This window comes from Trematosphaeria pertusa (genome assembly GCF_010094035.1).
Source record: "Trematosphaeria pertusa strain CBS 122368 unplaced genomic scaffold BU26scaffold_20, whole genome shotgun sequence".
Taxonomy (NCBI): Eukaryota; Fungi; Ascomycota; class Dothideomycetes; order Pleosporales; family Trematosphaeriaceae; genus Trematosphaeria; species Trematosphaeria pertusa.
This window is the reverse complement of record NW_022987231.1, coordinates 560,269-579,440: the sequence shown is the minus strand read 5'-3', so window position 1 is coordinate 579,440 and position 19,172 is coordinate 560,269. Positions and strand designations below refer to the sequence as shown.

Below are 19,172 nucleotides of genomic sequence, written 5' to 3'. Positions count from 1 at the left end.
TACAGTTCTAATATGTCACTTTTTTCTTTCTCTTTTTTGGCGTTGTGGATCTTTGGAACACCAACAACAAAAAGGACCTGCATGCCTGCAAGGCACATGCATAAGGAAGGCGTCGATTCAACCTGACGACCGTAATGAGATAATGATGGATGCATATACTTGGAGGAAAACTCTGCCGGATAGCTTCAAAAGATACCCGACTCGCGCCCTCAACGGCGTCAGTCAAATCTACACCTGTTTCATGGACGTCGATGGGACGTTCAGCCTCGTAGCATCTGTCTTGAAATGCTCGTCCTCTTCTAGCTTCGTGATGTGCGCTTCAATTCCGCATCTCTTCCTCGGCTCGGAGTTAACTGCTCAATCGCCGTTACGTCACCATCTTCTCCGCATTACCCTTCATACAGCTCACACACCATCAACGCTCGATTAGCCTTCGCACCACTTTTAAAAAGAACAAGGAATCCCCGATACATGCCTCTAAGGCTGCATATACCTCACCCGTCAATAGCCGCAAGAACCTTCCAAAGCCGTGCTCGCCCTTTGCAAAGCATCTCTAACAACAACCACGACCTCGGAGCTTCGCGGCCGCGATTACGGAATCATAGCACAAGAGAAAGGACTCGCGCATTTCAACCGTTTACTCCAATATCCGCCGCTACCTCATTCGTCCGACATAAATCAGAACAGCGCAAAATGACAGACGCGACATACAACCCAATGTGCGGACTCTGGCAGCCAACGCAGCTACAACACCTATTCTACGGCGGCGAAACAGTGGCCAAGCATCTCGTCGAATCCCTCCCCAGCGAACAGAGCAAGGCGTTCATCATCACGGGCAACTCGCTCGCCACGAAAACGCCGCTCGTAAAGCAGGTCGAGGAGCTGCTCGGCGCACGGCACGCAGGCACGTTCTCCAAGATTGGCGAGCACGCGCCCGTCGCGCAGCTCGACGAAGCGACCCAGCTCGTCCAGAAGGACTCCAGCGTGGACACCGTCGTCAGCATCGGCGGCGGCAGCCCGATTGACTCCGCAAAGGCCATTTCGTACCGCCTGCACGAGAAGAGCGGGAAGTGGCTCTACCACATTGCTGTCCCCACGACGCTGAGTGCGTCCGAGTGCACTATGATGGCTGGGTATACCGAGTCCAACGGCGTGAAGACGGGTGTGAGGGGCAGGGAGTTGGTGCCCAATGTTGTGCTGTATGATTCCGGCTTTGCGCTGCACACGCCGGCGAGGCTGTGGATGAGCACGGGGATGCGCGCCATGGACCACGCGGTCGAGCTGCTCTACCACCCGACCGCCACCGAGATGCCGGCGCGCTGGCTGTGCTTGCAGGCGGCGGCGAGTCTGTTCGAGAACCTGCCCAAGTACAAAACCGATCCGAAGAACGAAGACGTCATCACGAAGCTCCAGCTCGCCGCCTTCGCGTCCCTCGGCTTCCTAGGCACCAATATAAAAGGCGGCCTCGGCCTTTCCCACGCTTTGGGCTACGCACTCGGTTCCCCCTACGGCATCCCGCATGGCATCACGTCCTGCCTGACGCTCGGTCACGTCGTCAAGCTCAAGGCGGAGGATGTAGCGGCCGCCGCGCAGATTGCGAGGCTGGTGCCGTTTATTGGCGAGAAGGGTACGGGCGATCATGCTCGTGATGCGAGGCTCGTCGGTAATAAGATCATCGAGCTTGTTAGGAGCTTGGAATTAGATTATGATCTGAGGAATTACAAGGTGGATAGGGATCAAATACCAGTGATTACGAAGAGGGCGACGGGGCAGGAAGAGGGCGGTGAGTTGTACGCGATGGTCGAGGGGTTGGTTAAGGGGCTGTTTTGACTAGGAGGGAAGCTGTGAGGGGAAGTGAGCGAGCGTTGTGAGTGCCATCTAGATACTCTCGAGGTAGCGATTCGCTTGGAGACATAGAACCTTCTATCTATGCTCTATTCATAGCTAAAATCACATCTCGAATAGTTGGATGTTTCATGGGCATATCAAAACCCACCCAATAGCGAGTCGCCGGATGATGCATTATGTGTACGCATTCACGTCAAAATCCCCAACACCTCACTTTGGTCAAGGAATAATACGAGCAGTTCAATAAAGTGTCTAGCTACACAGAAATACATCATGCCTAGTATCCGCCCGCGTGGGCGAAATGCAAAGCAACATAGACATATTACTATTAAAATTACATACGTACGTATAACGTATCGCGGAGCCATAACTTCACTACATCCCTTCATTATCTTCGTCCCGTCTTCATTTAACATTACCCGTCACCCGTCCTTTCCCTATCTCTCTTTCTTTCCGCTCCGACTCCCACTCCTCCCGCTATCCCTCATATTCCTCAACTTCCCTCTCCGCCTTCCACCGCGCTATACGAAAACCCGACGCTGCACTGGATCTACGAACGGATTCCCCAACTCTGCATCAGCGATAGTGTCGTCGCTGTCCCTGCGGACGGCTTCTTCGTCGTGGGTGCGAGGCGGAAGGCGCACGGGACCATTGGCTAGAGGCCTATCGGGTCGGGGGAAGGTCCGGAGCTCGGTATCGGAGCGGGGGTTTGGAGGCGGTAGCTGTTGGGGCGCAGCGTCAGGGCTGCGATTGCAGCGTGATTCCTTCCAGGCGAGGAACGCGGCGAGGAGCGCGAGGAGGAGGTAGTGCGACATCCTGGATGGAGCAGTGTTAGCCCACACACACGTTGTTATCAATCCCAGCAGACGGGGGACGGGGGACGGGACAGTTCCATCCCCTACCTCCCCTCCAAGCAACTCCCTCAACCAAAAGAAAGAAAAGCCCAAAACTCACGCAATAAACCCCAGCACAACCATCCACTCCCTCGCCGCCAGCAGCCTCGTCCTAATCCCCCTCTCGCCCCACATGCGCACGGCTGTGCTATGCTCCACCCAGCACGTCTCCCACTGCAGCACGCTGGTCCACGGATCCACGCGCAGCCGCGCGTCGAACACCGCGAAGCACGCCCACCCGGTCAGCATCCACGAGCCGCAGAGCACACCGACGCGCACGGGGAGGCCGTCGCGGCGGGTGTGGCAGTAGGCGAGCGTGCTGGTGAAGAGGAGGCTGGAGAGCGGGAGGATGATGGAGAGGAAGGTTATTGTACTGGAACATCATCATCGTCAGTCAGTCAGCTAGGACAATCCACACTCCTACGCGTTACCGCTATGCAAAGCAAAAAAGGGGAGAATAACATACCCCGTCCCCCTCGCCTCATCCAGCCCAAACAACCTGATCCCCCCATCCTCCGCCCCCACTCATCCACAATCAGCAGCGGCCTCTCCTTCTTCTCCCACCGGTCCTCGGTCCTAAAATCAAAGCAGTCCAGAACCGCCGGCGTCTGCATCAGCATCTTCGCAATCGCGATACCCACGGCGACCTGCGCGAGCGCGAGCAGCGCCGTGAGCCCCGCGAAGACGCCGGCGAAGCGCGAGAGGCCTGGCCATTTGCGGCTGCGGCCCGTGGGCCAGCAGTCTCTGCTTTTTGGGGGACGCGGAGGGGGCGTCATGTTGTGGTTGTTTTTGTAAGAGGATGTGGTGGGTGTGTAGAGGGAGTGATGGATGGAGAGATGATGGGGTGTTGTTTGTGGAGTCAGGGGGAAAGGCTGTGCGGTGCGGTGCGGTGCGGTGCGAAGTCGCGGGCTAGGGCGTTGTTAGTGAGGAAATATTTCGAAACCATGGGTCTGTGAAGGGAAATCATGGTTCGCAATATTGGACGTTCGCGTCGGGTGTCTCGTGTGGAAGTGCAGCGGACGCGGGATCTAGAACATCAATTCGTGAATGAGACAGCCCAGGCAGTGTGAATTGCCCTTGAGACAAAGTTGTTCAAAAAAGGAAAGAATATTTGACAGCTACGGGAAAGGGGCGAAGCTGGGCCTCATTTACAGCTGCGTACGTAGATTCCAGAGATATGTGGTGGACCCAATGGCTCCAATATAACCAAACAAATTACATCGCGCTTCATTCAATTATGAGAGCAGACCCAGTCGTCTACAGACGGCTCCGTGGATGGGCGTTGGGGAAGTATCGGTCAGGCAGCCGGTTGCCATACTTGTCATACCTGTAGTCCTCCTTTTCCTCAATCCAAACCTGGCGTTGTCAGCAAGTTACAGGACCTAGGAGTTACAGCAAGACTTACCTCGCGCTCATAGCCTCTGTTAGGCGGCACTATTTGGGGATTCAGCACCTCTTCATCCCCGAACCCCGGGTCTCCCCGAAACTTACGTCGGTAATCCGCCGCTCCCACGGGCTGAGGGGCTCCATATTCCGCGTACTCTCCGTACCTGCCGTACTGCTGCGGGGGCGGTGGCCTGCGACTGTTGCTCTCCATCCAGGTCTCCCGCTCCGGGACGCGGTCCTCAAACGACTCGGGGCGGCGCCCAAGCGGCTCGTTGAAGCGGCGCTCTTCGTAGTGCTTCTCCTCGTAGCGTCCTGGGCCACGCTCATAGTAGCTGGCTTCCACGTGGCGCGGGTCTCGCGGGTCACGCTCAACGTGCAATTCGCGCTCCTCAACGCGTCGGTCGTCGTAGTAGCCCTCATCGTGGTGCTGAGCTTCATATCGTGGGTCGCGGCCGCGCTCGACAAAGGTCTCGCGTTCTTCGTAACGTCGAGGGCCGCGCTCATCAACCCATGTCTCCCGCTCGTCATAGCGACCGGGCCCACGCTCATGCTCAACATAATGCTCTTCGACCCTGCGAGGTCCACGATGCTCGTGCTCAACCCACGTCTCGCGCTCCTCGACAACCCTCCTAGGAGCGCGGTCATCCCGCTCAACCCAGACCTCCCTGTCGATCCTGTCCGGCCCCTCACGCCTGACATCAATGTCAATGTCAACGTCAACGTTCTTTGTAGTGTGATGATGTTTCCCATGCTGCTCCTGCTTCTCCGGCTCCAGCGATGTCAAATATCCAAGCACCTCAGTTAAGCTGGCATGCGCGGTCGTCAGCTCTTTCTCCCGATTCTCCAGCTTCTCCTTCTCGCTAACAAGCCAGTAGACACGGTGTCGCAGGCCCACTCGACGGCCATCGTCGATGTCAGAAGCCACGCGCTCTGTGTGCGGCGTGATGTTCTCGATGGCACCGCGCACATCCCGCATGGCTCCATACACCCATTTCGCCTTCTCGGGGTTCGCTTCGAGCGCATCGTGGACCTCACGGACGGTAAGAAGGCGCCTGACTTCGTCGAGATCGGTGCGCACGCGGTTGATCATGCGCACGTAAACAGCATTCGAGGGGCCGACATCGCGGAGACGCTTCGCTTTGTGGAGGAACTCGCCGACTTTATAGGCTCCGCCGAGGGCAGCTGCGGCACCACCGAGGGAGAGCAGTTTGGCTGCTTCAGACTTGGGCATGCTGGGCGACGGTGGTGGAAACTAGCCGGGGAGGCCGGATGGGGAGAATTGCAGTTCAATTGATGGTGAGGGGGGGCATGCAGCTTCGCGAGTTGTCTGGCAGCATCCCGCGCTCGGTGGATGGCGCAGATGGTGGTGTTGTCGTGAGAGTGGAGCTGTTGTCAGCTCCTTAACTGGTGGCTGGCGCGCTAAGCCGAAATGGGTAGAACCCAAACTCCAATCATTGAACTGCGAATGGCAACGAGGAGATCACAAATATCAGTTCATAGCATGCAAGGCGGCTTTGTCTATCAAGAAGATTCGATTTATGTGCTTTGAATATATCGAAACGTCCCGTTGAGCGTCTACTTCCCATACTTTCCAATAAATGACCTGACCTTCGCATCACTCAAGCTCAGTTCATTTGCCTCGGCTTCCAGCAACTGCTGGTCAGCCTTTTCAAGCTCCTTCTCCATATTCCCCAACCGATTTTCCAGCTTCGGGTTTGTCAATTGTACCTGCTGGAATGGCGTATGCGAGTACAAAGCATTCAAGATCGTCTTCAGTTCACCATCGGCCTTGCTAAAGCGCTCTGCCAAGTTCTCGTGGGCAGACGACGACGAAGAGCTGTAGTGGTCCTGCAATTTCGTATTCCGTTCGAGCTGAATGTTACTCAAAGAGTCCAGAAGTGCGTCCACGCTGTCCTGGTTGAAGGAGATGCTTGCATGACGGAGAGCCTCTTGCAACGCTGGCGGCAGATCAAGCGATTTCGATGGTTTCAGCTTTATCGCTGGGGAAAATGCCGATTTTGGTGTAGATATTGTGCGCTTCCTTGCCGGCGTCGCGGGCTCTCCGTTTGCATCAGGAATTCTCTTTGCTGCTGCTTCACTGATGTGAGTGAGAGCCTGCTGGAATTCGTCGACATTCCTAGTATACGCAGTGACGGTGTCGAGGCGCTTGCCCATATATTCGAGCGTCGATAGAACCTGCTACTGTAAGCTTCGGCTTAAAGCCTGCAATGGGAGAGACGTACATATTGGAGCCAAGCGGTTCGGGTCTGGCTCCTCTCTCTATCCTTGCGCTCCTTCATACCCATGAGCGGGTTCCTCAACTGGTGGTCGACCACCATTTCCGCAACAGACGCTATTTGCGAGTGGAGATCATCCAAGTCAGCCTGGAGATCTGCCTTTTGTTCGCGTAGCTCAGCTTCTGGTGCATTCGCAAGTTCAGCAGGAGGAGGCTGCGACAAGCTCTTGAGGTAGACTGCATCAACTCTTGCTCGGATCTCCGCGGTTCTATAGGAGATAATGGCCTTGCACCACTGCTCAATGGACTTCTCGTCCTCGTTGACTGCGGGCTCGGCGACGATCTGTGATACGATACCTGGCAGGCGACTTAGAATCTGATCATCTGACGCGAGTCTATCTGTCAGATAGCTCTTCAAAGTTGCCTTCTCGGTGTCAATTTCGCGTCGCGTATCCATCAGCTGCTCATTGATGGTCGTTGAGATATCATTGACCTACTGTTGTCAGTCCCGAGAACATCGAAGGCTTTAGAAGTAATTACAGCAATGTCAAGCCTGGTCTTCTCTTGATGTTCCTTTCGCCTCCTTTCATTCCTTAGATGCTCGACTTCGAGATTCGGCTTGTCCAGCGCTTTCAGCCTCATCAAGGCATCCCGCTGGGCTTCCAAGACTTTAGACTGCTCCTCGATCGCAGCGGTTGAGCTCTGGAGAGATTCAATTGCCGACGCAAGCTCATGGTCCAAGATGGGACGGATGGGTTCGTCTTCGGCTTCGTATTGGGGGAGGATCCCCCTTTTCCTGAGAGTTTGATATCTACATTCTGTCAGCAGGAAGTTCGAGAGTCAACTTTCAAACCTACAGCTGCAGTTCCTCCTTCGTCAACAGCGTCTCCTCATGTAGATACTCATTCACCCATTCCGCGGTCTCCCTCTTCGTACGCTCATCCTCGAAAGCCAGCAGTACTTTGTCCAAATCAACATTGAGCTCTCGCTCTTCCAGCACGTTGAGCAAGTGGTGTGCAGCTTGCTCCTCAGCCATTGCGTGGATATTGTTGTTTGGTGTTGATGTTTTGCGGTCGGCATGAAAGGAGCCTAGCGTGTCCCGCTTTGTCCGGCGGGGCAGAACTACCATTCGCGCCGTCGCGCCTTCCTAGACGCGTTTCGCGACTAGATATATTTCTTTAAGAGCCTCTAAGAACCACTGCTTCTCCTCTCCCACGCAGAACCTTCAATATGTCTCCCGCCGCTCTTGAGCCCGTAATCGCACCCTCCGACGCGCCAGAACAGCCCAAAGAAACCACCACGAACCATACCGCAAAACCCACCACCACAATGCCGAATACCTCCCATCACGAAGAACACCAGTACCTGAACCTAATCCGCGACATCTTGCAAGACGGCGAGCACCGCCCAGATCGTACAGGCACAGGAACATACTCCATCTTCGCGCCTCCGCAGATGAAATTCACCCTCTCGCGCCCCTCCGCCGACCCCTCCCAACCGCCCGAACTCGTCCTACCCCTCCTCACTACAAAGCGCGTATTCCTGCGCGCCGTGATCGGCGAGCTTCTATGGTTTATCGCGGGTAGCACATCATCTGTGCCGCTATCAGAAGCCGGGATAAGGATCTGGGACGGCAACGGGTCGCGCGCATACCTAGACAGCGTTGGCCTAGCACACCACGAGGAGGGCGATTTAGGGCCCGTGTACGGCTTCCAATGGCGGCATTTTGGCGCGGAGTATAAGGGGCATGATCAGGACTACACGGGACAGGGCGTCGATCAATTAGCGGAAGTGATTGACAAGCTGAAGAACAAGCCGTACGATAGGCGCATCATACTGAGCGCGTGGAACCCGGCCGATCTGAAAAAGATGGCGCTCCCGCCCTGCCACATGTTCGCGCAATTCTATGTGTCGTTTCCGCGCGCAAAGGAAGGCGCGCTGAAGCCGCGAGGGGTCTTGCATTCGATTCTTTACCAGCGGTCCTGCGATATGGGTCTTGGTGTGCCCTTCAACATCGCGTCGTACGCGCTGCTTACGCATATGCTGGCTCATGTGTGCGATCTCACGCCTGGCACGTTTACGCATACGATGGGCGATGCGCATGTATACCTAGATCATGTGGATGCGCTGAAGGTGCAGTTGGAGAGGGAGCCACGGGAGTTCCCAACGCTGAAGATTAGCAAGGATGTTGGGGGGAGTATTGATGGGTGGAAGGCGGAGGATTTTGAGGTTGTGGGGTATACGCCGCATAAGATGATTGCGATGAAGATGAGTGTATGATCATGTGTATACCTACGTGTGTTTGACAGGCTGGGATCGGACGATAATGGTTGGATCTGGGCCACTTAGGGTAGAATACTGGCTTTCAACAGCGCACTTTTGTTTGTATAGATCTTTGGCGTAACCGACCTCGCAGTTCTCGTGGACTTAGTGATATCCAAGCTCGCCCGAACTTTCTAATCCACGAATAAGGCTTCAAAATCCCAACTCACGATTTCCAGTCATAGACGTAACACAAACCAAAAAACATCCTGCTGTTATGCGCCGCGATATCCGCCGTCCCGACCACCAGTGAATAACGCAGTAGCACCGCCGAGCGTGACCTTGAATCTGCCATTCCAAAAGCCCCTGGATGGCTAACGATACTGCCCCCCTCTTCCAAGACCAACAGGGCGACTCGCACCATTCACCGCGTCATCCGGGATGTAGAATCGATCAATATTCTCCGGCGCAGCAATCCCATTCCGCTCCGCAAACTCCTTCCAATTAAGCATGGGATTGTACCACTTCCGCGTCGTCACCGAGGACTTCTTCGGCTTGGACACGCAGTCTTTCCTGCGCTTGACTTCCACAAGAGGCCACTCCACCTCCTGCACATCGCCTCCCTCGCCGCGCACACACGTCTCGAGACACTGCTTGAACCAGTCGGGCGGGCCCTTAATCTGCACCTCTCCGATGCCGCGCAGCGCCGCGAGGCTCTCCAGCGCGAACATGAACAACTCCACGTGGTTGCTCGTGTCCCAGTCGGGGCATATGAGCACGGTAAGCGTCTTCAGCAGCGACTTCTGCTGCTCGTCGTCCGCGTGCTGCTTGATGATGTTGACGAAGTGCTGCAGGCGTGCTCGATGGCGTATGGCGTTCCAGCGCCATTCGCTGGCGTTGATGTTGACGTCGATGTGGATGCGGCGCAGGTTGCGCAGGAGATGCAGACGGTGGTCCAGGCCGAGGGGTCCAAAGATTAACGGGGAGGATAGGGAGATGGGCTTGTGGGATAGGCCGTCGATTGTGAACGTGAACGAATTCTCGCCATAGAAAACAGCTGGCTTTGGCGTTAGATAGGAAGTTTCCTGAGATCAGATGGGAGCATCGGGGAGGGTTTTGCTCTTACCGCGCGCTTCATTCGACACGAACTTATCCACCAGGAATAACGAGGCCCCGTCCTTGAAATGGAAAGCTACTGGGTACGGGAATCTAGCAACAGCCGGGAAAGCCCGCACCCTGTACCTCGTCCCCGCGTAGCCTAAAGAGCCCGACTGAAAGCTGACCTTGTCTATCTTGGTGAAGCTGATGTCCAGATTGTGCGGGAGCAGGTAGCGGTACACGTGCACTCGCATCTCGGCTGGGAGATCGAGAAACCTGAATGGGCCGGTCCAGTTGGCGCATGCCTTCCCAAGAAAAATGAAGTCCCAGCGTATGGATTTCATCGAGGCGCTATCGAGCGAAGTGCTGGACTCAGCACCCATCTTGTAGGCTATTGTGGTTGCGACGGGGTGCCGGGTGGAGGAATTTAAGCTGAGGTTGGTCTGCCAAGACTTTTAGTGTGCCAGAGCAGGCAGCAGTGGCTGGGCCTGCGGGCTGTGCAGCTCGATGCCTCCTTCACTTCACCGACTTCATTGTAACCCCCACCTTCATGCATTTCACCGGCTGAAGTAGCTCTTTTCCGGGAGCTAGTCGTCTTTTCTTCGCCGCAATCCGACCCACTCTCATCTCAACGCATCGTCGACTCGAACCCTAAGCCTTGCGCACCGGGTGAACTATATATCGATAATTCACAGCTTTGTAGTTAAGCGAATGTGTCGGCTCTGCTTCCAGATGCTGTAGGCGCCTTCACTGCATGCTCTCCATTAAACGTCAGACATGTCGGTTTCTGAGGCTGGAATCACGATCCTCTTAAGCTCTCATCTAGAACAGTGAGTGAACGTGAGCATACTAGCCTAGAGTAGCAGTGGAAGAAAAGCTGGAACTGAATTATATGTAATGTAATGAGACTAACTCATGATTCGCCAGTACGACTCGTACGACTCCTTAAGCTGTTCTAATATAAAGACTTTACTATAGATGCCACCGTACAATTCTACTGGATTGTCCACAAGCGTACACATACTCCTCCTTCTCATCAACAACCATATCGAAAATGCGGCCGCTCTGAGGATTGAAGTCTGGCTCGCCTATAGCATGTTTGAAGGAAAGAATCCGGACTGTACGCCATTTCCCCTGACCCTCCCCGCCCCTCTTCCACATTCGCACCGTACCGTCGTAGGAAGCAGAGATTATCGTCTCTCCAGAAGCTCGCGTATTTATTCCCGGTATCATGTGCGCAGCTTTCACCACGTTGGTGTGTCCATTCAAACAAGCTTCCTCCTCTCCATTCTCAAGGCTGTAGATCCGGACTCTACTATCGGAGCAAGCGGCCAGCATCTTGCGTTCGCCCTCAATGAACTGAAGCTTGCCCACTCCGCTGGCGAGGCGAAACGTCTTCTCCGTCTGACTCGTCTCCAGGTTCCAGATCTTGAGTACCTTGTCTCCCGATATGGATACAGCGCGCTTGCAGTCGCTCGTTACCAGGGCTGACAGCACCGCGCCCTGATGGCCGGCCAGCTCGGCTTTTAGCTCAAACTCGATGCGCCTGTCCGAGGCTCCTGCGTTCCGGTGCCACACTTTGACGCTGCGATCCCGACTTGTACTCAAGATATATTCCCCGTCTCCGCTAACCGCGAGCTTCAACACCGTATCGTCATGCGCTTGCGCTATCCCCTGGATCAGCTGGCCGGATGCGAGGCTCCAAACCGCCAGATGACCCTTGGTATCGCCGCTGAATACCAGGCCCGCGGTCTCTGAGACACCGAGTGCGGTAACTGTGCCTTGATGATAAGATAACGGGTTGCAGAGAGGCTGGAGGGTGGATTTTGACCACATCTGTATGGAACCGCCCTTGCCGCTACTAATGATGGAAGAGGAAGTGGAGGCAAGTGCGTAAATGTAGCGGTCGTGAAGCTCCGCGTTATTGTTGAATTCCGGGATCAAAGTGGGTTGATCGACCGAAGATGACTGCGCTTCCATGTTTGAAGCCATACCGCGGCCAAAAAGGAGGTAGGAAGTCGCAGCGACGCAGTGAATATGTAGTAACGTAGCTGTCCTATCGTGCTGCGCCCCCGGCTCGACTACGCAATCGGGCCATAGCACCCCGCTTTGCCGCGCCCTGTGTGACGTGTGATCGCGTCCATCCGGGCGGCGTACTGGGTCTCACCAACCTCACGCACAGTTAATACCACACTTTGCAACTTAATTATTACTACTAATACTAATACTCCTCCTTCTACCGTACCCCTGTCGTATAAATCATTTGCCAACCTGCCGTGGTTCGTCTCAACCGCATCCAGCTCTTCGCCTCTTTCCTAATCCGATCCTCCGACCCATCGGTATCCTCTGAATTCATCGAATATAGTAGCGGCAAGGGACTTGATTTCCACATCGGCGTATTCCTGGTCGTGAAAACGGTGGCGATAAAGAAGACTGTGATGATAAGATAGAGAGTTGCGGGTAGTATGAACCAGCGGAAGTCGACAAGAACAGCTGGTTCTTGGTTTATGTAGCGGCCGAGAACGTCTTGGCTTAGATGGTCGGTTCGGAAACTATGCTTGGTCAGAAAAGAACACACAGGCAGGGAGTGGTCAATTTGGGGAGTGGCCTACGCGGTGGTCAGGCTGTCAGCCACAGTCTGGATGCGCCTTTCGAAACCATACAACCCAGTACGTTCATTGGGGTCTGGATTGTGCCCGTTGCTACTGCCGCGCTTCATACCACAGATTGGCATTGTTTCTCCGGGGCTTCCGAAAACATCATGGGTCAGGATGGGACCCCATTCAGAGTTGTATCTGATGGTATCGCCATTCGAGTAATTGAACAACGCCGTGACGTTGAAGATAGAGTTCAATTGCATGGAAAGGCTTTCCATGAGTGACTCAGAGACGCAGAAGTCCTCATTCTCCGATTCGACCTTGGTGCAGAAAGCCGTTTCGTTGAACTTCGTCGTTTTGTACCACGCAAGGTTTGCCTCAGAGGCGACGATCGTGGTATTAGTCGAGAACTCGTGGCTGGCTTCCACTGTTTGTAGGCAGAATTGGAGACGGCCCTTGAATGCTTTCCAGCGCTGTGGATCCGTCTTGTTGCCACCGGACAGCCGATCAATGCAACCGTCATAATAGAGGTAGTATATCTCTGCTAGATTCGGTAGGTTGGTGTCGTTGCTGACAGACGTTTTGGGGAGGGGTTGAGAAGGATATTGAGTTGATTGTGCACTTTGGTTTTCCTTCATATACACATATGATCCGGACTGAAATATTGGAGAACTTTCCGCCGATGGGAGGAAGTCTCGCAGAGCTGCTAGGGTGACGTTGTCGCTATCCTGTATGATGTCCTTAGAGATGTCTTCTGCTGAAGAACAGAGGGCTAGAGTTTTGAATGGTGCCCATGAACACTTCGCTGTTGACGAACCTGCAGCACAAAAGGCTGACACAGGAGGGGCATAAGTTAACCACGTAAACCCAGCCCTAAGCGCAGTGTTGAGGTTCGTGTCTATTTCAATTGGTGCTACATTCTATTAGGAATTCTCGGTTCAACGTTTTCACCTGGCACAGTGACTTACAGGCAGTATCGTCAGTCGCTACAAAAAGCCTCGCTGTTGTTCCTGGATCCATGAATACGTTGGTTGAGCGCTGGATCAATGCATGACGGTCGTCCTGGAGCGCGACTTCCTTCTCTCCTATCTGGACGGACGCCTGGATAAAGGTGGGGAGTAGCAGCACCAAAACTGTCGCTAAGCATCCAAGAGAAACTAGGCGCCTGGCATTTCAGTGAGCTGAAGATCAATCACGGGGCCGCAACCCTAGTAACTCACTGTCTCCAAGCCAGATGAAAGAGAAGCCTTATGCTGCCGTCTGGTCCCCGGCTCGCCAGATCAAAGCGGTCAAGATCGACAGTCTTTTTACTACGCTGGAACCACTCCCTGAAAGGTAATCTTGAAATCAGTACAATTTCTTGGTCTAGTGGTTGTGCAGCAAGCAACTCACCACTTCAGTTGCCCAATGCAGTAGGATATTGGGACTAGAAGCGCCGATTGTGCGACTTGTGATAACGCTGCTATAATGGCCGGGATCTGAACGTGGACTTCGTTCAGATTCCATTGTTGAGGAGGGTTGTTCCGAGATTGGAGGAGCAATCCGAGTATAGTTGCGAATGCTGCTGTTCCAAGGAGAAAGGTAAAGGTCTCCCATCGCCAGTGCTTCCATAAGTGTCGAGATTCCCGTGAACTTGTGATTTTCTCCTCGGCGCGCAAGCCGGATTGCAGCCTTTCTGAGATATAGGGCTTCTTATGAGCGCTGAGTGGAAGTGCTTGGTAAGTGCCTTGAGGGGTGGGCGACTTCTTTCGAGCGTTGTGGAAGGCTTGCTCCGGTGATCCAGACATGCCTTCACAGAAACTCGAGACGTTGCTAGATCCGCAGCATGGGTCAGTGATCGCGACGACTTGGTGAGGTGTCAAGTGAAGAAAATGCGGGCGCCTTTAAACGCCGCATCTTTTCGACTGTGCCACATGGCTATTGATACCTTGGCCCCCACATGTAACGCCGCCCCAATCTACCCGCTGCCGTGAGGGGCTGTGGCACATGGCCTAGGAAAAGGCTCAGCTAGGTCGGAAAACTGGCTTTTGATAGCGCACTGCGACTAGGGTCATCTTTGAAAGTAGCGCGCACTTAGGTAGTAATGGTCGAAGTAAGGGTCGAATGGACAGGCGTTCCGTTAGGGATGCTAAGACGATGCTTGAAACCTCGGAGAAATTTCGGCGCTAAAGCAAAACGGGCATAGCTCGGCGATACCACTTGCGTGGGGTCGCGCAGCCACAACCTCGCCTGCCCGTACATCCTGGCGCTTACGGTGAGCCTTCAGATTCCTCCGTTCGCTGGCCTGTTTGCCTTGCGTGTGACACTGTTGCTGCAGAAGGGTTATGGACCGCCACCACCTTAGATTGTTTCCGCTCTAGCTAGCTTCCGCATCGGCGTTGGCGAAAGAATAAGACTCCAAAGAACGAGACAGGGATTGCAAAGGCTTGAAGCACATATTTAAGTCTAGGTTATTCAAAGTTAAAGTACCTATAGCTGTTTCTATTAAGAGGGGTTTTCCCAGACTAAGACCCAACGTTAATAAATTAACACGCTAGTAAAGAGCAATAGTAAGTTTCAAGGGAGTTCGGAACAGCGCTCCGTAACTCTCGAGGACATCATAGGCCAGATAGGAAATTTGACGGTAGCAGATCTTGACCCGAATCACAATTGCACGTTCCACTCGTCTTAATACTTATGGTACAGGAAAAGCACGCGTGGATTTTCCACGGCCCGGGGTTCCTATTTCAAGGCTTCTATATTTGCGGGACAGAGTGTAGTCACGGTGCAATAAATGACCTTTGTTTGCCTTATCGAGGGCCATTAAACAACGACTATAAGTATCGACAAGACTCGTATGCCCTCCTGGGACCGAAAAGTCGGTACTGAGTACCGAAGTGCTCTGAGAGAACAGCAGCCGCGAATTACGCTAGGCGGCTCACCTTCACACTCTTTTCCCCACATCACTTTCTGCACCATTCATGTGAGGATGCGAAGGCCAAGGTCAAGTGCGAGGAGCGAGACGTGAGGGACGCTTCGCCCCAAGACTCCATATTCCTCTAGAAGAGTGCCTGCTGTTCTTTCAGTCTTTGTTCAAAGACTGAATATAGGAGACGGCATTTGTACTCACTGAGCTCTTTGTCTTATTGTTCTCGGTCTCTTTGATGCATGGTCGTGGCTTCCTTTTCGACTCGACGCTCTGTCATATACTTGCAGCTGCGTCCGACTCGCCGGCTTAATCTCTTCTGACACTCAATTCTCTCACTATTACGATAATATTGACGCATTTATCATTCTAAGCTGAGGTTAATCCCCACAATGTCAGGCGCAGACGCAGACGCGAACGCACAGCCAGCCGAGGCCGGCAGTTCCCCAGCTCCTACCGTCAAGGTCCCTAGAGAAGAGAACCCAGGCGCCCAAGCATTCAACAAGTGGAAGAGCAGCGAGTTCCTCACGGGACAACATCTCGAGATCTTAAGCGTAAGTGACTATCTCGACATTTCAACCGAATGGTGGTCTTCGGCCGCAATAGAATGGGCTTTGCACATGTTGCGCCAGAAATTCGCTCACATCTCCGACGTCCATATCGGAACGTTAAACGACGCCTGGGCCTTGTGTCGTAAAAGTGCTGGCGTCTCGGATGAGCTTATCGAGAACCAGTTTCGCAAAGACGTTGAAGGCAAGGGCATAATTATTATACCGGTAAACGACGCAATGGTTGCAGATGCATTGACAGAGCGGGACAAACGAGAGGAACCCAGTGAAAAGGCAAAGCGAAAGGAAAGGAATGAAAAGGCTAAGACGGACCAGAAGACGCAAGAGGAAGGCAGTAAAAAAGCTAAAACAGACCCGAAGCAGCAAAACCAAAACGCCAAAATAGCGGACAGTAACCAGCACCATACTGCATGGGTCAGCGTCGGTTTCCACTGGTCCTTCATAGTCATCGACATGCGCGACGCCTCGAAGCGCACAGCCCGATACTTCGACGGCCAGGTCTCCGTCGACAAAGGAAAAATCTGCGGCTACGAGAAAAACGCACCCATCGCCGGACGAATGCTCTGCGGCTTCGACGACATGCTGCAGCTCGAGAAGGGCAAGTTCCACGCGCGCACGCTGAAATGGATTCCCGATCAACGGCGAGGCGGAAACGGCCGTTTCCACGGCGATGGCGGGCCCTGTGGAGCGTATCTCTTCGCCTTTATTGATCATCTGCTTGAGAATGTGGCGGAGACGTTCCGCGGTGGACTTGAAGAGTACTTCCGGGCTAGTAGACGGGCGCAGCGAAGGCGGGAGTTGGACTTTAGGCCGTTCCGGTCTAGACGAAAGGTCAGGAACGAGCTTTTTAATGAGAGGAAGCTGCAGGAAGCAAGGGGTAAATGGGAGAATGCTTTCAACTTGACGCCTAAGATTTTGAAGCACGTGTTGACTGCGGATATGCTCGACGTCCTTGGGGGCGGTACGCCACCATTGGGGCGTCCGAGCGGCGCAGCGCGACCCAAGCAAACTGGTGGTTCAGACCTCCCGAAGACTCCATTCCAAACGGGTCTTCCTATGGACAATGAACAGGGCCGCATTTTGGTAACGGGGATGATCCAACATAGGAAGGAGAACCCTTCGACTTATGGAGGTATGAGCGATGAAGAAGCACTGGAGCTTTACCAAATCCTCCAAGCCAGTGGGTTGGAGAAGAATCCGACCACCGATACTCCACCTTCGCTCCAGGATCTACTTAATCATGAGGGTGCTAAGCCGTCCGAAAAGCGTCCTCGGGAGGACGGGAACGAACTAGACGAGCCGAATAAGAAACCAAAGACGTAATCACTCTTAGCATAGATGTTGTAGAGCACCCGAAATAGGCTACTTTCTTTCATACTGCACCTTGCCTTTGTTCGAATAATCCTATTGTTGAATCTTCTTTCAGTCCTTTGTTAGCACTGTGCTCGAGTCATTCAGGTGTACAAGACGGATTCTTATGCCCGCATGCCCGAAAGGCACCGTATACCTTCTTTTCCACGTTGATTCATGGCCTTTGCTGAACCACTAGCATATTGACGTCTCCGCACCCAACATGGCCGAAGAAACCAGCCCAACAGTCCCGACCGGCCCCCAGGTCGCCCAAGCCATCCCACCTGTGCAGCATCCAACAACACGGCAGGAATGGCTGCAGAGCGCCTTTATCACCCAGGACGGCACGGGCACGATGTCAGTCCAAGACTTCCTCAACACGACCAAAGCTTCCGACCGCGCAGCTGCGCATTGGAACGACGCAGTCCTGAACTGGGCACTCGAGATGCTCCGAAGAAAACACAGTGAGCATGCCGACGTACTCATCGGGAGTACCAATATCGGAAGCGACCTCTACACTATCACGACTGCACCTTTTGAAGCTGATGGAACCACGCCCCCAAACTACCAGGAGAAGTTCAATTCGCAAGCAGAGCAGCTGAACAGCAAAAACATCGTTATCATCCCTGTAAATGACTCTTACCCACATAGCGGCGAGGAGCACAAGGAAGGAACACACTGGTCCTTCATCGTAATCGACAAATCCGCCCACACGGCGCGGTATGCCGACGGCCTCGTGCGCATGGAACGGCGACGCGGTGGGGAATGGCACATCACCAACACCGACAAGAACGCACCTGTCGCGGGAAAAATCCTGTGTGGTTTCGACAGCCTGCTTGGCCTCGAGAAGGGAAATTTCGGCGCCAGCACATTGAAATGGATTCCGAAGCAGAACGATGGAAATGGAACAGAGGATAGGAAGGTGGAAACGAGCGCGAGCGGGCCGTATGTATACGCGCTTCTAGATTATTTGTTGGGAACGAAGGATTTGATTGATGCGGATTTGGAGGAGACAATCCCCCAGAATTATGCAGCTGCGCATAAGGAGGCGCTGGGCTTCCGGTCTCTAAAGATGAGGGGGGAGCTTCAAAGGAAATTTCGGGAGGAACGGAAGAGACAAGAGGCGTTGCAACCCGAGAATGCGCCATACAATGTCACGAATGAGGTTCTGCGGGATGTAATGACGCCTGAGATTCTTGACGTGCTCGCTGGAATAGGTCGGGGTCCGACCGGTTCATCTGCCGCCGGCGAGAGTCGCAACGATGAAGGCGACAACGGCGACGATAGCGACGATGACGACGACGGAGGCGACCCCGGAGGTCATGCTGACCCGAAGTTCAAGGAGGACATTGACGCTATGCTCCGAATCAGGAAGGATTACAACAAAGCAAAGAACAACGGCGAGATCCCTCACGACATGACTTTCTCTGAATATGTCAGCCAGAGAAACGGCGGAGGTGAGGGAGATAAGCCAAACAAAAATGGTAACGGGAAGGATAAGCCTAGCTCTGGCAAGAAGAATGAAACCGGAGATAAACCCAACTCCAACGCAAACACCAGTGAAGGCACTGAACCACACAAGTCACAAGACCAGCAAAGCCGCCAAGGCTGGCCCGAAGGTGTCATCGAACTTCCTGACTTCGCCTGGATTACGAATCGGCAGCTACAAGAATGGCTGAAAGCCAACCCGGATATCCGCGAGCGAGCTGGGTACAGATGCAGAGTTGAGACCCTCCAGGCGATGCTGCATGCTAAGTTCAAAGGCACCTTTCGCTATGAAACGGATCAGGACTGTCGAGCCGTATGGATAGGCGATACTGCCGTCTTTAATGGTATGGAGCGGGGTAATTTATGGCCTACACAGATTCGCGCGAGGATGATGCAACACTACGAGCCCGAGGAGTATGCGCGTATGAAGGGGGAGGAGAAGAAAGAAGCTGAGAGGAAAGAATCAGAGAGGAAGGAAGCAGAGAGGAAGGAAGCAGAGAGGAAGGAAGCAGAGAGGAAGGAAGCAGAGAGGAAGGAAGC

General features: G+C 53.9%; 10 protein-coding genes across 10 annotated transcripts in view; 4 read left to right on the top strand and 6 right to left on the bottom strand.

Moving 5' to 3' along the window:
* Window positions 1-248: 248 nt before the first annotated feature.
* BU26DRAFT_524521 (maleylacetate reductase) lies at window positions 249-2,082 on the top strand. Its single transcript, XM_033830305.1, has one exon. It carries the CDS (start codon window positions 472-474, stop codon window positions 1,828-1,830), a length of 1,359 nt encoding a protein of 452 aa, XP_033677404.1. The 5' UTR covers window positions 249-471; the 3' UTR covers window positions 1,831-2,082.
* Window positions 2,083-2,194: 112 nt separating this feature from the next.
* BU26DRAFT_610250 (uncharacterized protein) lies at window positions 2,195-3,708 on the bottom strand. The gene is made up of 3 exons (XM_033835983.1): window positions 3,267-3,708; window positions 2,803-3,114; window positions 2,195-2,664 (listed from the first exon to the last, which is right to left on the bottom strand). The coding sequence occupies exons 1-3, from the start codon at window positions 3,515-3,517 to the stop codon at window positions 2,370-2,372; spliced, it is 858 nt and encodes a 285-aa protein (XP_033677403.1). The 5' UTR covers window positions 3,518-3,708; the 3' UTR covers window positions 2,195-2,369.
* Window positions 3,709-3,998: 290 nt separating this feature from the next.
* BU26DRAFT_534880 (uncharacterized protein) lies at window positions 3,999-5,358 on the bottom strand (the record flags this gene model as incomplete). Its single annotated transcript, XM_033831239.1, has 2 exons — window positions 3,999-4,097; window positions 4,147-5,358. The coding sequence occupies 2 exons, from the start codon at window positions 5,356-5,358 to the stop codon at window positions 3,999-4,001; spliced, it is 1,311 nt and encodes a 436-aa protein (XP_033677402.1).
* A 330-nt stretch (window positions 5,359-5,688) lies between these two features.
* BU26DRAFT_467621 (uncharacterized protein) lies at window positions 5,689-7,408 on the bottom strand. Its single transcript, XM_033825267.1, has 4 exons — window positions 7,221-7,408; window positions 6,904-7,174; window positions 6,371-6,856; window positions 5,689-6,323 (listed from the first exon to the last, which is right to left on the bottom strand). Exons 1-4 carry the CDS (start codon window positions 7,397-7,399, stop codon window positions 5,703-5,705), a joined length of 1,557 nt encoding a protein of 518 aa, XP_033677401.1. The 5' UTR covers window positions 7,400-7,408; the 3' UTR covers window positions 5,689-5,702.
* Window positions 7,409-7,551: 143 nt separating this feature from the next.
* BU26DRAFT_524519 (bifunctional dihydrofolate reductase-thymidylate synthase) lies at window positions 7,552-8,771 on the top strand. Its single transcript, XM_033830303.1, has one exon. The coding sequence runs from the start codon at window positions 7,594-7,596 to the stop codon at window positions 8,641-8,643; it is 1,050 nt and encodes a 349-aa protein (XP_033677400.1). The 5' UTR covers window positions 7,552-7,593; the 3' UTR covers window positions 8,644-8,771.
* On the bottom strand, window positions 8,592-10,132 carry BU26DRAFT_524518 (uncharacterized protein). The gene is made up of 2 exons (XM_033830302.1): window positions 9,752-10,132; window positions 8,592-9,682 (listed from the first exon to the last, which is right to left on the bottom strand). The coding sequence occupies exons 1-2, from the start codon at window positions 10,104-10,106 to the stop codon at window positions 9,000-9,002; spliced, it is 1,038 nt and encodes a 345-aa protein (XP_033677399.1). The 5' UTR covers window positions 10,107-10,132; the 3' UTR covers window positions 8,592-8,999.
* A 465-nt stretch (window positions 10,133-10,597) lies between these two features.
* BU26DRAFT_524517 (WD40 repeat-like protein) lies at window positions 10,598-11,757 on the bottom strand. The gene has a single exon (XM_033830301.1). The coding sequence runs from the start codon at window positions 11,701-11,703 to the stop codon at window positions 10,696-10,698; it is 1,008 nt and encodes a 335-aa protein (XP_033677398.1). The 5' UTR covers window positions 11,704-11,757; the 3' UTR covers window positions 10,598-10,695.
* A 202-nt stretch (window positions 11,758-11,959) lies between these two features.
* On the bottom strand, window positions 11,960-14,410 carry BU26DRAFT_610245 (uncharacterized protein; the record flags this gene model as incomplete). Its single annotated transcript, XM_033835982.1, has 5 exons — window positions 13,713-14,410; window positions 13,541-13,648; window positions 13,289-13,485; window positions 12,336-13,233; window positions 11,960-12,275 (listed from the first exon to the last, which is right to left on the bottom strand). Exons 1-5 carry the CDS (start codon window positions 14,105-14,107, stop codon window positions 11,960-11,962), a joined length of 1,914 nt encoding a protein of 637 aa, XP_033677397.1. The 5' UTR covers window positions 14,108-14,410.
* A 1,161-nt stretch (window positions 14,411-15,571) lies between these two features.
* On the top strand, window positions 15,572-17,237 carry BU26DRAFT_584649 (uncharacterized protein). The gene has a single exon (XM_033834609.1). The coding sequence runs from the start codon at window positions 15,618-15,620 to the stop codon at window positions 17,115-17,117; it is 1,500 nt and encodes a 499-aa protein (XP_033677396.1). The 5' UTR covers window positions 15,572-15,617; the 3' UTR covers window positions 17,118-17,237.
* An 888-nt stretch (window positions 17,238-18,125) lies between these two features.
* Window positions 18,126-19,172, top strand: part of BU26DRAFT_160383 (uncharacterized protein) — a 1,769-nt gene continuing 722 nt past the window's right edge. The window contains exon 1 of the mRNA XM_033820121.1: window positions 18,126-19,170. Within this exon, the coding sequence (XP_033677395.1) occupies window positions 18,217-19,170 (954 nt within the window). The 5' untranslated portion in view covers window positions 18,126-18,216. The remainder of the gene's footprint in view (window positions 19,171-19,172) is intronic.

What these genes read in the sequence shown, in the direction of transcription:
- BU26DRAFT_524519 (XM_033830303.1), top strand. Translation starts at nt 7,594, where the DNA reads ATGTCTCCCGCCGCTCTTGAGCCCGTAATCGCACCCTCCGACGCGCCA.
- BU26DRAFT_610250 (XM_033835983.1), bottom strand. Translation starts at nt 3,517, where the DNA reads ATGACGCCCCCTCCGCGTCCCCCAAAAAGCAGAGACTGCTGGCCCACG. An exon ending in CCGCTGCTGATTGTGGATGA is followed by an intron (nt 3,115 to 3,266) that starts GTGGGGGCGGAG and finishes ATGATGTTCCAG; the next exon opens with TACAATAACCTTCCTCTCCA. An exon ending in GTTGTGCTGGGGTTTATTGC is followed by an intron (nt 2,665 to 2,802) that starts GTGAGTTTTGGG and finishes TGCTCCATCCAG; the next exon opens with GATGTCGCACTACCTCCTCC.
- BU26DRAFT_467621 (XM_033825267.1), bottom strand. Translation starts at nt 7,399, where the DNA reads ATGGCTGAGGAGCAAGCTGCACACCACTTGCTCAACGTGCTGGAAGAG. An exon ending in ACGAAGGAGGAACTGCAGCT is followed by an intron (nt 7,175 to 7,220) that starts GTAGGTTTGAAA and finishes GACAGAATGTAG; the next exon opens with ATATCAAACTCTCAGGAAAA. An exon ending in AGACCAGGCTTGACATTGCT is followed by an intron (nt 6,857 to 6,903) that starts GTAATTACTTCT and finishes TGACAACAGTAG; the next exon opens with GTCAATGATATCTCAACGAC.
- BU26DRAFT_584649 (XM_033834609.1), top strand. Translation starts at nt 15,618, where the DNA reads ATGTCAGGCGCAGACGCAGACGCGAACGCACAGCCAGCCGAGGCCGGC.
- BU26DRAFT_524518 (XM_033830302.1), bottom strand. Translation starts at nt 10,106, where the DNA reads ATGGGTGCTGAGTCCAGCACTTCGCTCGATAGCGCCTCGATGAAATCC. An exon ending in CGTGTCGAATGAAGCGCGCG is followed by an intron (nt 9,683 to 9,751) that starts GTAAGAGCAAAA and finishes CGCCAAAGCCAG; the next exon opens with CTGTTTTCTATGGCGAGAAT.
- BU26DRAFT_524521 (XM_033830305.1), top strand. Translation starts at nt 472, where the DNA reads ATGCCTCTAAGGCTGCATATACCTCACCCGTCAATAGCCGCAAGAACC.
- BU26DRAFT_524517 (XM_033830301.1), bottom strand. Translation starts at nt 11,703, where the DNA reads ATGGAAGCGCAGTCATCTTCGGTCGATCAACCCACTTTGATCCCGGAA.